This window comes from Gossypium arboreum, chromosome 12 (genome assembly GCF_025698485.1).
Source record: "Gossypium arboreum isolate Shixiya-1 chromosome 12, ASM2569848v2, whole genome shotgun sequence".
Taxonomy (NCBI): domain Eukaryota; kingdom Viridiplantae; phylum Streptophyta; class Magnoliopsida; order Malvales; family Malvaceae; genus Gossypium; species Gossypium arboreum.
In genome coordinates this window covers 27628876-27643427 of record NC_069081.1, presented here as the reverse complement: position 1 = coordinate 27643427, position 14552 = coordinate 27628876, and the positions used below count along the sequence as shown (strand labels likewise).

The 14552-nt window shown below is 33.3% G+C and overlaps 1 protein-coding gene and 1 long non-coding RNA gene across 3 annotated transcripts; one reads left to right on the top strand and one right to left on the bottom strand.

Moving 5' to 3' along the window:
• Window positions 1-5590: 5590 nt before the first annotated feature.
• LOC108450606 (protein IRX15-LIKE) lies at window positions 5591-6989 on the bottom strand. The gene has a single exon (XM_017748304.2). It carries the CDS (start codon window positions 6771-6773, stop codon window positions 5823-5825), a length of 951 nt encoding a protein of 316 aa, XP_017603793.1. The 5' UTR covers window positions 6774-6989; the 3' UTR covers window positions 5591-5822.
• Window positions 6990-9041: 2052 nt separating this feature from the next.
• Window positions 9042-11592, top strand: LOC108452065 (uncharacterized). Of its 2 annotated transcripts, XR_008276123.1 has the most exons (4): window positions 9063-9315; window positions 9415-9447; window positions 11158-11295; window positions 11393-11592. It is a non-coding gene; the product is annotated as an uncharacterized LOC108452065 (long non-coding RNA). The 2 variants fall into 2 exon arrangements; XR_008276122.1 differs by lacking the exons at window positions 11158-11295; window positions 11393-11592 and having other exon boundaries at window positions 9042-9315; window positions 9415-9840.
• Window positions 11593-14552: the final 2960 nt, after the last annotated feature.

Below are 14552 nucleotides of genomic sequence, written 5' to 3'. Positions count from 1 at the left end.
CAAATTCTCTTAACTCCAAAATGCCAACCAATAATCTGATGTCTACGTTCAAACCATCTTCAAACCTCTTGCACATAGTGGCTTCAGTAGATACGCACTCCCTAGCATATTTTCTAAGTCTCACGAACTTACGCTCATACTCTATGACCGTCATTCGGCCTTGCTTCAATTCTAGAAATTCTTTCCTCTTCTGGACTATAAACCTCTGACTAATATACTTCTTTTAGAAATCCTCCTAGAAAAACTTCCATGTAATCCTTTCCCTTGGTACAACTGACAAAAAGGTGTTCCACCATTGGTTGGTCGAGTCTCGCAGGAGCAACACAACACACTTCATGAACTCCTCAGAGTGCAAGACAATTCATCGAATACCCTAATGGTATTTTCCAACCAGAACTCTGCTCTTTCTGGGTCATGATCAATTTTAGCCCGAAATTCTTTAGCCCCGTGCTTACGAATTCTATCTACCGGAGGTTTTTCTCTCCTAACCATTTCTACTCATTAGGGAGCCATATGGGCAGGCTAAGGAATTGGAAGAGGTAGGGAAGGCGGAGTGTTCGGATTTGCACGAACCAAGCATCCATCATATGAAGGTAGCCTTCTTTAGCCCCTCCGCCCTGACTCAATGTCACGGGCCCACTTTCGACTAGCGCGGTCCCTTCAGCATGAACCAACGCATTACTTTCAACATCATCCACCATAGCTCCATCAGGATCCATTTACTATATGAAAGCACAATTTAAATTTGTCAGGAATCGTCACACTATCACAAAACATTTACGGCATATATAGCTAAACTCGTACTTATGCTAGGTTAGTCCAAGAATTGACTAAACCATATCTCTGATACCACTAAATGTAACATCCCTTACCCTAGTTTGATGCCAGAACAGGAATATGAGGTGTTACCAGACTTAAACACATACAATCATACATTTCCTAGTTATGAAATTTCGTCCCAATATAAAACTTTTCACAATACCTTAATGTCCCTACTATGGGCCTGCGAGGCCCCGAGCACACTTTGGAAATTGATTCGGGACTAATCTATGCAATCTAAAAAACTTTGTAATATTTCAAGCAGATAGGGGCACACGCCCGTGTCCTGTCTTAACATGGGCATGTTGAAGGCCCATGTGGCTCACATGGCCTGAACATATCAGGACATGCCCGTGTCCCTAGCCAGTACGAATTTATTTTTTCGATTCAAACCTACAGGGATTTTCACACAGCTTGGCACACGCCCATGTCCATGACTCGTGTTTCACACACGGCCCTGACATGTCCGTGTCTCGACCCGTGTCCAAAAACCTTGATATTTTGTTTCTAATGTTAGCAACCCCTTAAGGGCACACGACCAAGGCACACGTCCGTGTGCTAGGCCGTGTCCTCTACACGACCGTGTCTTTGCCCATGTGTTTACTACCATGCATATTGACTTGTAAAATTTAGGTGCAGAGGACACACGACGGACTACACGCCCATGGGGCAGACCATGTGTCACACACGGCCTAGACACATGCTTGTGTGGACAAAAATAAGGCTATTTACCAAGCCTTTTTGCCACCCTTACTTGCACCATCCTACACAATATCCACCAACACCAATCCAAGTATAACACATATAACCAAATCAACCACAACCATGAGAAATTTTGCATCAAATGCATTTAATAATAAAAATCAATATTAGCCAACATTAATGGCCTATACAAAATAAATATCACATCCATCATAAGAACCAACACTTGTGGCTAAACTAACAAGACACTAAACAAAATATTCAAGTCCCTATACATGCCACAATCAAAACATTTAAACTAGCTATATAAAAAGCTTCAGGTGATAGTGTGATCGATGCCTCTGACGTCTCTAGATCCCTCATACTAGCTTGGCGGCACTATAAGAAAATGGAAAGGAGAAGAAGTAAGCATAAAGCTCAGTAAGTTGCATATAAATAAGTAACAACATCAACCATGCATATTATAAATCAACACAACATTCTTGAGTGAACATGGGTAAATATCACTACATGCTTATATATATATATATATATATATATATATATATATATATATATATCACAAGTATAAACCAAAGATTTTCATATCGTACCAAAATCATTTTCATAGCTATAACTTACTCATGACATTCTTACCATCAAGGCAACATAACTAGACTTATATCTCATAAGTTTCGAATAAGAACCTGTACCACTCACAACATGATTATATCATTTTATATCATTGTCATAAGCTTTTAAAATAACCCGTGAAACCATTTGAAATACTAAAGGATATCTAACAAGCTTTACACAAGAGAGTGAATTGTCGATGCCATGTTCCAAACATGGTCTTACATTGGCTTACATGTCGAGGCCGATGCCATGTCCCAGACATGGTCTTACATTAGCTCTCGTCTCAATACCGATGTCATATCCCAGACATGGTCTTACATTGGCTCTCATGTTGTGGCCGATGCCATGTCCCAGACATGGTATTACACTAGCGCACATATCAATGCCGATGCCATGTCCCAGACATGGTCTTACACTGGCTTTCACAATATCCATGATGCCATGTTCCAAACATGGTCTTACACTGGCTCTCATATCATGTCTGACGCCATGTCCTAGACATGGTCTTACACTGGGACACATATCACCCAAATGTCATAGCATGGATATCCAATCTATTCTTGGGTTCAATCGGGACTCTACTACATTGAATTTCATCATACATTATTCATAAGAAATTTCAATCATATTACACAAAATTAATCATTCAACACATAATAATGATAAAGTTACCTTACTTACGTATAACTTACCTCGGTATACAAAAAGTGGGCGACTAGTTGAATTTAGTCTAATTGTTTAGCCTTCCCCCAATCTAGGCCCGGATTTTGTATTTCTTGATCTAAAATGATAAAAATTCACTAATTTAATCATCATATTAATCAATGCATTTCATAAATCATATTTTGGCAAAATAACCATTTTGCCCTTAGATTTTCACAAAATTACGATTTTACCCCTAGGCTCGTAAATTGATTTTTTTCAAATTTTCTCACTAACCAAGCCTAGATGAATTCTTTATATACTAGAAGCAACCCAAAATTTCCATCATTTCACACATTTACCACATCATTTATAACTTATGCAAAAATATCCTTTGTTAGGGTTTTCATGATAACTACTTCACAAAAGTTGTTTGTTTAACAAACCATGATTTATTTTCTTTCATAAAAATTCAGAAAAAAATGAACAGTCTCATGGAAAAACCCTATACTTTCAACCATTTTGCAAAATAGTCCCTTCATTAGTTAGATTATGCTACAAAGGTCCCAAAAGTACAAAAATTATTAAGAAAGGCCATCAAAATCACTTACTTGTAAGGGTAAAAAGTGGCAGAAATTTTGAAGCTCCAAAACCCTTAAAATGACTGATATTTTCGATGGTATGGACAAGAGATGAAAAAGATGACAACCCTTTTCTTTTTGTTTTATTTCTAGTCAAAATTAAGCTACTAACTTCACCTAATTTTGACTTTTCTACTCCTATTTGTCTCTATGGCCGGACACCCTTATTAAAATGGGTCTATTTTCCCTTTAAAGACCCCTAATTATGATTCTCTAGTTATTTAACACCATTTTCTCGAAAAACAAAACTTTTTCCCTTTATGCAATTTAGTCCTCTTTTGCAATTGAGCATGCAATCGTTAAAACTATTTCCCCAAAATTTTCATGCACTCATATAAACATGCTATAACACATAAAATAATATTAAAAATAATTTCTCTGACCTCAGGTTAGTGGTTCCAAAACCACTGTTCTGATATGGCCCAAAAATCGAGTTGTTACAGAAACAGTTTAGGTAGAACATTTCTTGGAGCATAGGCGATGGTAAAGATGTGGATTTTTTTGACGAAATTTGGGTTCCTGAATTGGGATCGATTTGAAATCACATGTTAGCCAACTCGAATAGAGCGAAACAAATCAAAGTAGCCGATATGGTTAAAGCGGATGGTCGGTGGAACTTATCATCACTTCAATGGTATGTTGGTAAAGATGTCCTGGGCTATATGTATGCCCTCCCCCTTGTGAAATTGTTGGGAGAGACATTTTTCTGTGGCAAACTCATAGAATTAGGAAGTTTTCCATCAAAACGGCATACAACAGTTTAGTACAGACAGATGACGAGGTAGGGGATAATATTTGGAGTGAAATTTGGAAGACTAATTTACCACCAAGAATCAAGCATTTTCTCTGGGTAGTTATACACCATAAACTCTTAACAAATTTCGAAAAGAATAGAAGGAATATGTCTCCCTCAAAGTACTGCACCATGTGTAGGGATATTCAAGAAACAGTCATTTATAACCTGCATGATTGCCTATGTTGTGGATAAGGTATGGGAAAAGGTAATACCCCCAAATTACTTGTCTCACTTCTTTAATTTAGATATTTTGGATTGGGTAATTACCAACTTGAATAGCGATTTTGGGGGAAATGATACCCATGCGGGACTCTTTGCTGTCTTGTGCTAACTACTGTGGATGAATAGGAATAAATTTATTTTTCAATAGGTTTCAAACAGGCCTAATGAGATTGTTTGTAGGGAAGAATGCTTTTTCTCTAATATCTGTGAATCACTAATAGGTTATGGGTCATTAGGAGTTAATCAAGGTGTTAGGGTGAAATGGCATCTACCTAGTAGTGGATGGGTTAAGGTTAATGTTTATGGGTCTTCTAATATGAATGGACACTGTCTGATGGTTGGTGGTGTGGTGAGAGATTCTACTGTGAATTGGTTGGAAGGCTTCAGGAAATATATTGGGAGAGCCTCTACTCTAAAGTCTGAATTATAGGTTATTTTAACTGGTCTTGAAGTGGCTCGCCTACAAAACTACGATAAGATTATTGTTGAGATTGACTACTTGGATGCTATTAAGATGATATTGGGAAATTTTGTGAGTACTCCTTTGATGACATTTATATGACAGATTATGAAAGCTAAGAGGTAATTAGAAGAAGTTAAATTACAATTTGTTCTAAGGGAGGGTAATAAGGTGGTAGATTGGCTAGCTAAATTAGGCTCAAAGATGTTAAACTCACTCTTCTTGAGTTCCCTAACTTTCCTGTTAGAAACTTTTATTAAAAGATAAATTTGGTGCATCACATGTAAGAAGTACTTGATTTAAAGGCATTTGATTACCTTCTTTCTTCATAAAAAAAAAGATTGTGTAAAGTTAGAATAGGCCACGTAATTAAATCTAATGGATTTGACGGAAAATGTTACATTAAAAGCTAAAAAGAATGTAAAATAAATAAAAATAGAGAATTAAATCCGCGCAATTTAATAAGTAAATTCAATATTCTCATAATTTTACCTTTTTATGAAAAACTTTGGTGTTTTTTTTTTTTTTTTACTTGAAACTTCTACAACTCCAAGCAATGTAGAAACCTAAAACAAACACTCCATGGTGTTCATAAGCTCCTTTGTCATTAAAGCACAAAAATAAACAAAGGGGGAGAAGAAGAGAATTCGGGTAAGAACTTGATGACAAATTTTGAAGTCCTGAAACTTCCGATTCAAGGAACTTAAATTTCTTTTCATTGTAAATTTCTTTTCGTTGTAAAGAAAAAAGGTTATTTCTTACACACACACACCCTCAACAAAAAAGGGTCGATCGATCTAACACAAAATTCCAATGAAATCATGATAAATAATCCATATTCTCCTTTTTCTTTTTCTTCAATACCATATCTTGACTGACCCCCTTGGACTGTATGTTTTTTATGAAGTTGGATAAGTAGTTTTAACTAGGAAGATGAGGAAGCTTTTGTGGATCTAATATTATTATTATTGTTGCGACAGTACTGAAAGCTGTTTTCCTCCATTCTTTCAACCACGAAATGTGCAAGCGTGTCATTGTATTCCACCAGGTTTTCCTTGCACAAAAACTCATCCCCAGACATCTTCTCCACGTCTCTGTAATAATCATGAACGAATATGTGAGTCTTTGGATTGCCCCCTTTTTTGCTTCTCGCTAGCACTCCCGAAGTGAAGATGGGTTGCATTCTTCCAGGTCCGTCCGGTCCATCACCTCTTGGTCCATCAATCAATATTAAATCCCAATCCACTTCGTAAACATGGTTCGGAAAATCATTGATCCCAAGCTTGCACTCTGAGAACAACAGGTTTTGGACCGGCCTGCACTCGTTCCGAATCTGTTCTTTAGCCGACGCTATTAGCTCCCTGGTTTCACTAATCTTGGTCGTGTATTGTACATCGTAGGCATCGATTTCGGGATGTAACTCTTCGTAATAAGCGGCGTAATACCGGTTTTCGTCGATGAAAACTGTGCGTCCGTTGTGGTTCAAGGACTTCCAGAGAAGGGTTTCTTGTGTTAGACCGAAAACAAGGAAGTTGCAAGGGGAAGAACATTTCCTCAGCACATCGGAGATTGGCTTGAGCTCTGAGTATGCCATGTGGTAACTATCGTTGGATTTTGAAGCATAGTGGAGGAGGGTGTTGACCACGGTGTTTGGCAACGGCGGACCACCAATGGCGGAGCCTGCAGGGCCGGTGACAGTTGTGCTTGGGGCAGTAGTTTTAGTAGTAATCGACTCTCTGGTGTATATAAGAGTTAGAAGGAAAGCTATGGCGAAGAAGGAGACAAAAGCAAGGAGCCATAATCTGTTTGAGCTTCCTTGTTTTTGGATATAAGGATGGAGGAGAATTAGCTTAGTATTGCTGTTACCGTTCTTCATTTTTTCTGGATCCTCTGTCAAAAACAAAAAAAGAACAAGTGCTCTACTTCTCAACACTTTTTCCCCCTCTTCTATTGAAATGAATCAGAAGATTTTGGTCTTCTGATGAGAAGATTGAGAGAAAAATGGGGTTTGATTTAAAGATGGATATACATAAGGTTGAAGCAATGTAAGAGATTAGCCAACATGAACTGATATTACACACAACCTAATAATGTTCTAGAATCCAAATTAAACCACATGGAAAACAAATTAAGTATTTTTTTTTCTCATTTTTTAAAAAGTTGGTTGGTTTTCTTTCCATACAAATATTGTGCGGTTGTTGAAACTTAATAATAATAATAATAATAATAATACATTCAACAAGTATCTGTTATTATAATTTTTCTTGGGCTTGCATGTTTTATATTACCATCAGTTGATTCCTGAGTACTGAAATTGAAAATCCAATATTTTATCAATAAATCACATTATCATTAACCTCGGATATTTATATATATATATAAGTTCATTAATTATTTAGTTGGGTTTTGAATAAAATATATTGTAACATAAATGTTAAAATTGTTAGTTGACGTGAGTGATTATTATGGTGAAAAGGGGGTGATCCAAGACATGATGTGGTATGAAAAGCAGGGGAAAAACAGGGTTGTTGGAGGCAAGGGAGTTGGTGGATTGGGGAACTATTATTGTAAGTGACCCCATAACTAATTACAATCCAAAAGTCGTTTTGCCTTTGATCAATTTCAGGTTTAGTTCTCACGTAACCTTTTTAAATATAATGCCATTTCTTAATTAATTAGTTACCATTGAAGCTGACAATTCACCTACTCAAAGATTCCCATTTACAGTGCATCGGGATTATTTCATATTTGCAAAATAACTGTAAAAAATATTAAGTGGGTTTTTTTGGATTGGTTCCGCCGTTAACAAACAAATCATGCTGCATTTTCTTTATTCCTTGCTCTATATTGTTCATTTTTTATTTTTTTTTATTTTCCATGCTAATTTTAGGATTTATATTCAAGATTCGTAGATGTACTTTTAATAATATTATTTTTAAGGTTTAAACTTCATTTTTCTTATAATGTATCTTATTACTGCATCTAATATTTTTAATATTTTTTATTATTTTAAAATATATAATTGTTATTATTTAAAAATCACTATTAAAACAATGTGTTTTGATTATTTTAGTTTTGATGAGATGAAAAGTTTATAATATAATAATGTTAATTATTTTTAAAAATCATAAAAGATATCTAATTAATCTAAATAATTAGTTTTGAACTAACTTTTTTATTTGATTAAGAAATATAAAACTTTTAAAAAAAATATTTCTAAAATTTGAAATAAATAAATAATAAAATATAACACCTAATAAATACAATATTGCACTCATATAAAACAAAAACATAAGCCTAAAAATCAAACCCAGTAAGATTTAAACTCGAATTAAAAGTCTAAACTCGTAATTTCCGTAATAATCTCATCCAGAGATTCTACTTGCGCAGTCTTCACTAAAATAATCATAACTTGAGCTCCTAAACTCGAAATTAAGTGATTCAAAGTGCATTCAAAACTAAAAAATAGATCTTCGAACCTTATAAGACATTTCAACCCAAATATATCTCGATCCTACCCAAAAAGTTATCACAAGTTGATTGATTTTCTAAACTTGAAAATTCACACCTTTGATGAATGGAATTTAATAAATTTCATCCCATCCATGCATGTATTAAATCGGGTTGGGCTTGAAAAAAATAAACCTATCTTTTAGGCCAAGTTAGACCCGAACTTAAAAAATTGATTTATATACCTTACATGAGTCTGACCCAAACTTAACTTAGCTCATGAGCATCTCTAAGTTATTATTCATTATTATAAAAATAATAATTATTTAAGAAAGAGAATGAGGGAGGGAGTAGAGGTGAACATGAGCCGGATCAGGCTACAATAAAATTTCAAGCTTGTTTGATAAGCCGAGCCCAAATAAAAATGATAAAACCCGAGCTTGATCTGGCTCACCTATATTAATTTTTTATATTATTTTTATATAAAAATAAATTTAAAATATATAATAAATCAAATATATTAAAAATATTAAAATAAATATTTCAGTAACAAATTGAAAATAAATTAAAAAAGTCATTATATTTTAATAATACTATTATAGGTGCAACTTAACAAATTATATAATATCCAAATAATAATAAAAAATAATATCAATATAATAATAAAATGATTGTAAAAATAGAAAACAACAATAATTTTTTTTTTTACAAATTTTGATCAGATTAAACTCAAAACAAGTACTTACTCAAAATCTGACCTATTTTTAAAATGAGTCTTATTTATTTGCTAAAATCTATTTTTTTAACTTATGTTTTTTCAAAATTCTGTTATTTTCTGGCCGTGTTGAGTGTACCAACCAATGATGAATGATCAGGTGTAGGAGGAAGTAAGAGAAGTTATGTCGGGAGGAATAGCGCGTGGTTCACTTGCCGAGGAATGAAAAGCATAGAGGAAAAACCATCCTCATGTCCGTTCTCTTCTTTCTTTTTCCTTTTTGGTTTAAAATTTTTTATTATTTTTATTTTCTTTGATGTTCTTTTATTTCCTTTTTCTTATGAAATTTCAGGAATTTGTTGCGAAACCTAAGTCATTATTCCTGGTAAGTTAAATTTTCTATTTAGTTCCTTTAATTTTTTTTTCTATTATTGGTTCAATGGATCGGACGGGTCTGTCTATTATTTTCACTTCTTGGCAATTGGACACTGTGTTGTTCTTTTAAAATTTATGATTTTGTTTTAGATTGTTTCATTTTGGTTAAATTAGGCAGTCATTTTGAGATAATATTAGAGACGGAGCTGAATTGATCTAATTGAAACCTAAGTCTTATGCGATTTAAGCTTGTAAAACATAGACTGCAAAGACATTGATGGTTCTAAAAATTTTAGTGATGGGTTTAGTTTCACCGCGATTATTTGGAGGTTGTGCTATATATGCATTATTTGTCGTACTTTTTTTAGAAAGTTTTAGGAAAATGATGATTGATGGGGAAGAATGGTAGATATCGAACTGCATGTACAAAAACTGGAAGTTGATATATTCTTTTTTTTGTACATAAAAAGAGGAAATAAAAATAGATTTGAGGCTTTTATAAGTGATTTTTTTTTTTTTTTTTGTATCTAACAATCTTTTATGTCAGGTTGATAGTTAAATAGTTGTAGATATTTTATGATGGTGACCTTTACATATTTTGATCAATAGTCTTGAAAACAGAGACGTATGAACTGTGGAGTCGAGACTACCTATTAATTGCTATTATATGTATTATCACAACTTGATGTTGTTAACATTATTTTAATGGTTTATAGATTAGTTGTTTGGTATTGTATAGCTGCTAGCCAAAAGACCTGTTTCCGTGAGTTGAGTACTAATTGCATTCATTTTCACTTCCTTTGCTTCTTCCCCTATGTCTAAAGCAGTTTGGGCATTATTGCTATCTTAAAATGTAGTTTCCTGATTTGTTTTGGGAGTTTAGTGGTTGTTGAAGCTTTAGATCTTCAATCTTAGTTGCAGAGCTAATGAGCACACAAATTTCTCATTAATAACCTGTCATAACTCATGGAAGTCTATTTTGTCTAACATTTTTGGTTGTTCTTATTAGCGGTTCACCAATATTGTTTAAAGTTCTTGTCATTTGTTAATTATATAGTAATCAACTTCGGTGTGGTGTTTGAACTTAGACCTCATTCATCTTCTTGTTCCATGTTAATGGAGACTTATCTACATAATTGGCGAGGACTATATTCTGGAAAATTTTCACCACTGTTGATAACTAAAAATTGTTCATGTACCTCTAGATATGACTAGGAGAAAGCTTTTGGAATTGAGTTGCTCACTGCCTGGTTCTTAAGGCATTTGCAATTTCAATAAGTAGCATTGCTACTTATAGGATTATACATCTTGAGGTTATCTGGCTATTTATATGCTGCAGATTGAAAGCTTACAAGTTTGGGCTGCAAATTTTAGGTCTGCTTTGCAACTTTGTGTTGCTATTGATTTTGATCTTGACATAGTATTGCATCCCTGAATTTGCTTCAGTTGTTTGAAGTGAAAGAACGAGTCATGAAAGCTTGTGTCAATATTTTGATTTTAAACAAATTTTACAATCTTTGAAATTTGATTTTAAACAAATATTTTGAAGAAGTTAAATATTTGATTAAAAAGTCTCATGAGAATTTGTGTTAATATAGAATAAAGAGAAAGGAATAGTGAAAGAATGTGTGCATGTTAGATACAATTATAGCTGTGTTTCTTTTAAAAGTTCAATTGGCTTAACTCGATGTCTGATCTATGTTACAAACTAATTGGGAAGGTGGTTACTTCCCACTTGCACTCTACTTCAGTGAAGATTATCCTAGCAAGCCTCCAAAGTGTAAATTTCCACAGTTTTTTCCACCCAAACGTTTACCCATCTGGTACTATTTGCCTTTCGATTCTTAATGAGGATAGTGTAAGTATTTTCTCCTCTTGATTGTTGTTTTACATACTTGGATCATTGTGGTTCCATCGCTCCATCCTGGAGGTTTAAGGCCATTTTGTTTCCATAGGGCTGGAGACCTGCCATAACCGTGAAACAGATTCTTGTGGTAATCCAGGACTTGCTGGATGCACGAAATGCTGCCGATCCTGCTCAAGCTGAAGGGTACAACATCTTGATACATGTATGTTTCTTGAGTTGATTTTGCATTGACTGGATAATCTTGATTATGAACTAAATGATTATAACGTTCCTGATATCATTTTTAAATCGATCTAACTCATTAAACCTTATTCTATTTAAGATGGTTATTGGTTGCTAAATGCAATAAAGTTTCTAGGCATGGTACTCTGTATTCCTCCCTTTTCGAGGAGCTTCAATTAAAGTAAAATCATAATCAGTTAATCATATACACTTTCACTTTCTTTTGCACGATGCTGATGAATATAAGAGAAGGGTTCGCTTGCAAGCAAAGCAGTACCCGCCTCTGGTCTAAAGTGTTATTAGATAATTAGATTTTGCTCAACGTTGCCAGTAAACATGGCGGCTTGCTGCATCATGTATATGTTAGGCATTGTCTTTGCTAGAGAAAATTGCCTTTGATATTTGGTAATATTCGCAGTTACCCTTTCGTCTAAACTGTATGATTATGAACCAACATTTGCGCTCATCAGAGTTTGTTATTTACAAGTAAACTTGTAACTTGTCAAGTGAAAGGTTTTTTTTCAGGTCTTGCTTTATGGACTAAAGACAAAATGTCCAATGATGTATTTGTGCAAAAGACAATTAAAAGTTTCAAGTGGTTTATTGATGTAGCCAAAAAGAACAAAATTATGGTAAAAAAAAAAATCTTGTTTAATAGGTAGTTGATAAAAATAAGATTTAATTGGTGTAGAATACATTACGATCTTTAGTGACGCGATCTTCCACGTGACATAAAACTTCAGCCTTTGGGTTATTAAAAGTAAATTTAAAATATCCATTTATAAACTTCAAAATTTACCATAATTTTAATAATATTAAACATTGTCGACTGAGACTTAATTTGATTGGTATGAATATTGTTATCAGTACAAGAAAATGTGAGTTTGAATACGTCGAAGCGTATTATATTCCTATTTAAGAGTTGGCAAGAGGCTAAGAGTAGTTTTAAGCTCAAAAAGAGAAAATATGACCAAAACTTCCAATGAAATTGTTTAAAAAAATATATTAAAATGCTTTGAGTTTTGAACCATACTTTGACGTATAGGGATTGATCACTTAGTTTTGGCCAAATGGAATGTATATTTGACTTTAGTGTTTGTATTTTGTAATCGATTCACAGTCAATTGGATTTTTGCCTGTTTCAGACTAGTGTATTGGTTGATTGTCAATCCAACCAGTCCGGCCCGATTTTGAAAGCAATGAATTTGAGATGTAAACATTTTAAATTATGTTTATGTTACGAATATCTTATTAGGTGGATATCCATCATGATCAATATAAAGTTTTAATTTACTTTAAATTTTAATAGTTATTAGAATTAGATCTCTACTTCTTTTATACTTCCTATGCCTATAAATAGAAACTCTGATGAAGCATTGTAATCACCCTTTTGATCAATAAAGTACATCTTCTATTACTTTCATATTTTCTTTGTTCTTTATTCTCTCCATATTTCTCTATTTTATAACACGTTATCAGCACGATCTTGCTCAAAGTGATAGTTTCTTTTATCAACGATCAAATTTATCTTTCATGGTTTTCAATATCTTTGACGGCAAGATTCAAAATTTTTACAAGAAGTTTCTTTTATTTAATATTTCATATCTGATTATTATTTTTTACTCTTTTCTCATTATACGTTATCATTGTTTTGATTAACTTATTTTACTTTTTGTTCTTAAGGATGGTGAAAGATATGATATCGTTATCTATATGAAATCGAGAAGTAAGATTCACTCTCAAAATTTGCTTTTTGATATTTGCTTGGGGATGATCTATTTTTCTTCATTAAAAAGGATGTTCATAATCACTACTTCTCATCCATGATAACGTAAATCAATCTAATCAATTTCTTTTTAAATTTGATTTGATTTTGTAACACCCCTTACCCGTATCCAAGGCCAAAACAGGGTACGAGGCATTACCAGACTTAACCATACACATAGACGAAAGCCAGGCCATAAAATTTCATTTAATTCAAAACTTTTCGAACACATGCAGAGACTCATATTTAAAGACATATAACGTGGCATAAATGAGCACTTACACATCCATAATCATGCAATAACATGTCATTCAATTTCAACATATTTGCTTACCATCATGTATATAACATACAGTCTTACATTAACTAGAACTAGACATGCTAAATCTTATTCTCATTTTATACCATCATAGTCAGAACAGTGGTTTCGGGACCACAAATCTGACGATGAAATTTTTATTTTTTATTAGATTTTTATGGTCTACGATTTCACAGAATAATTTCCTGAAAATTTCGTTCGAAAATTTTGACATTCGGGCACTTAATTTAGTCAAAATGACTAAATCGTAAAAAGTGTAAAAGTTGAGTTTTACATACTAGAGGTGTCCAATTGTTATGAAATTTTAAATTGAGAGTCCTTAAATGGTAATTAGACCATTGGTTAATTGCTGGACAAAAATAGACATGAAGTGGGTGTAATAAAATATTTTTAAGTTAGGGATATTTTGGTAAACTAATAATTAAAAGAATTAAAAAGGGAAATAAGCCAATTAGCTATCATCTTCTTCATTCAACCATTTCTACCAATAGCAGCCATGGTTAAGGTTTTTTCAAACTCCCAAGCTCGATTGTAAGTGCTCCTTAGACCCGTTTTTAAAGTTCTTTACATTTTTGAAGTCCCTGTAACTTGGTTAAGCTTATTCTAGCAATAATTTAACCTAGGGTTTATATTTGGAAAAATACCCATAGGTGAAATGTGTTTATTTTGATATTTTATGGTAAAATATAAAGCTTAAAATTGTGTTAAACAACTTTTACCAAGCGATTTTACATGAAAACGAGTAAAAAGACATAATCAGTAAAAATACCTAATGTTCATAAGTACATGTTAGAGTGTGAATTAGATGTTGCTATAGAAGGGAAAAATGATCAGCATGTCATAAAACATAAGAAAATAGGATGAAGTTTAATTTACGAACCTAGGGGAAAAAATGTAATTTTGACAAAGTTTAGGGGAAATTGTAGTTTTGCCAAAATATGA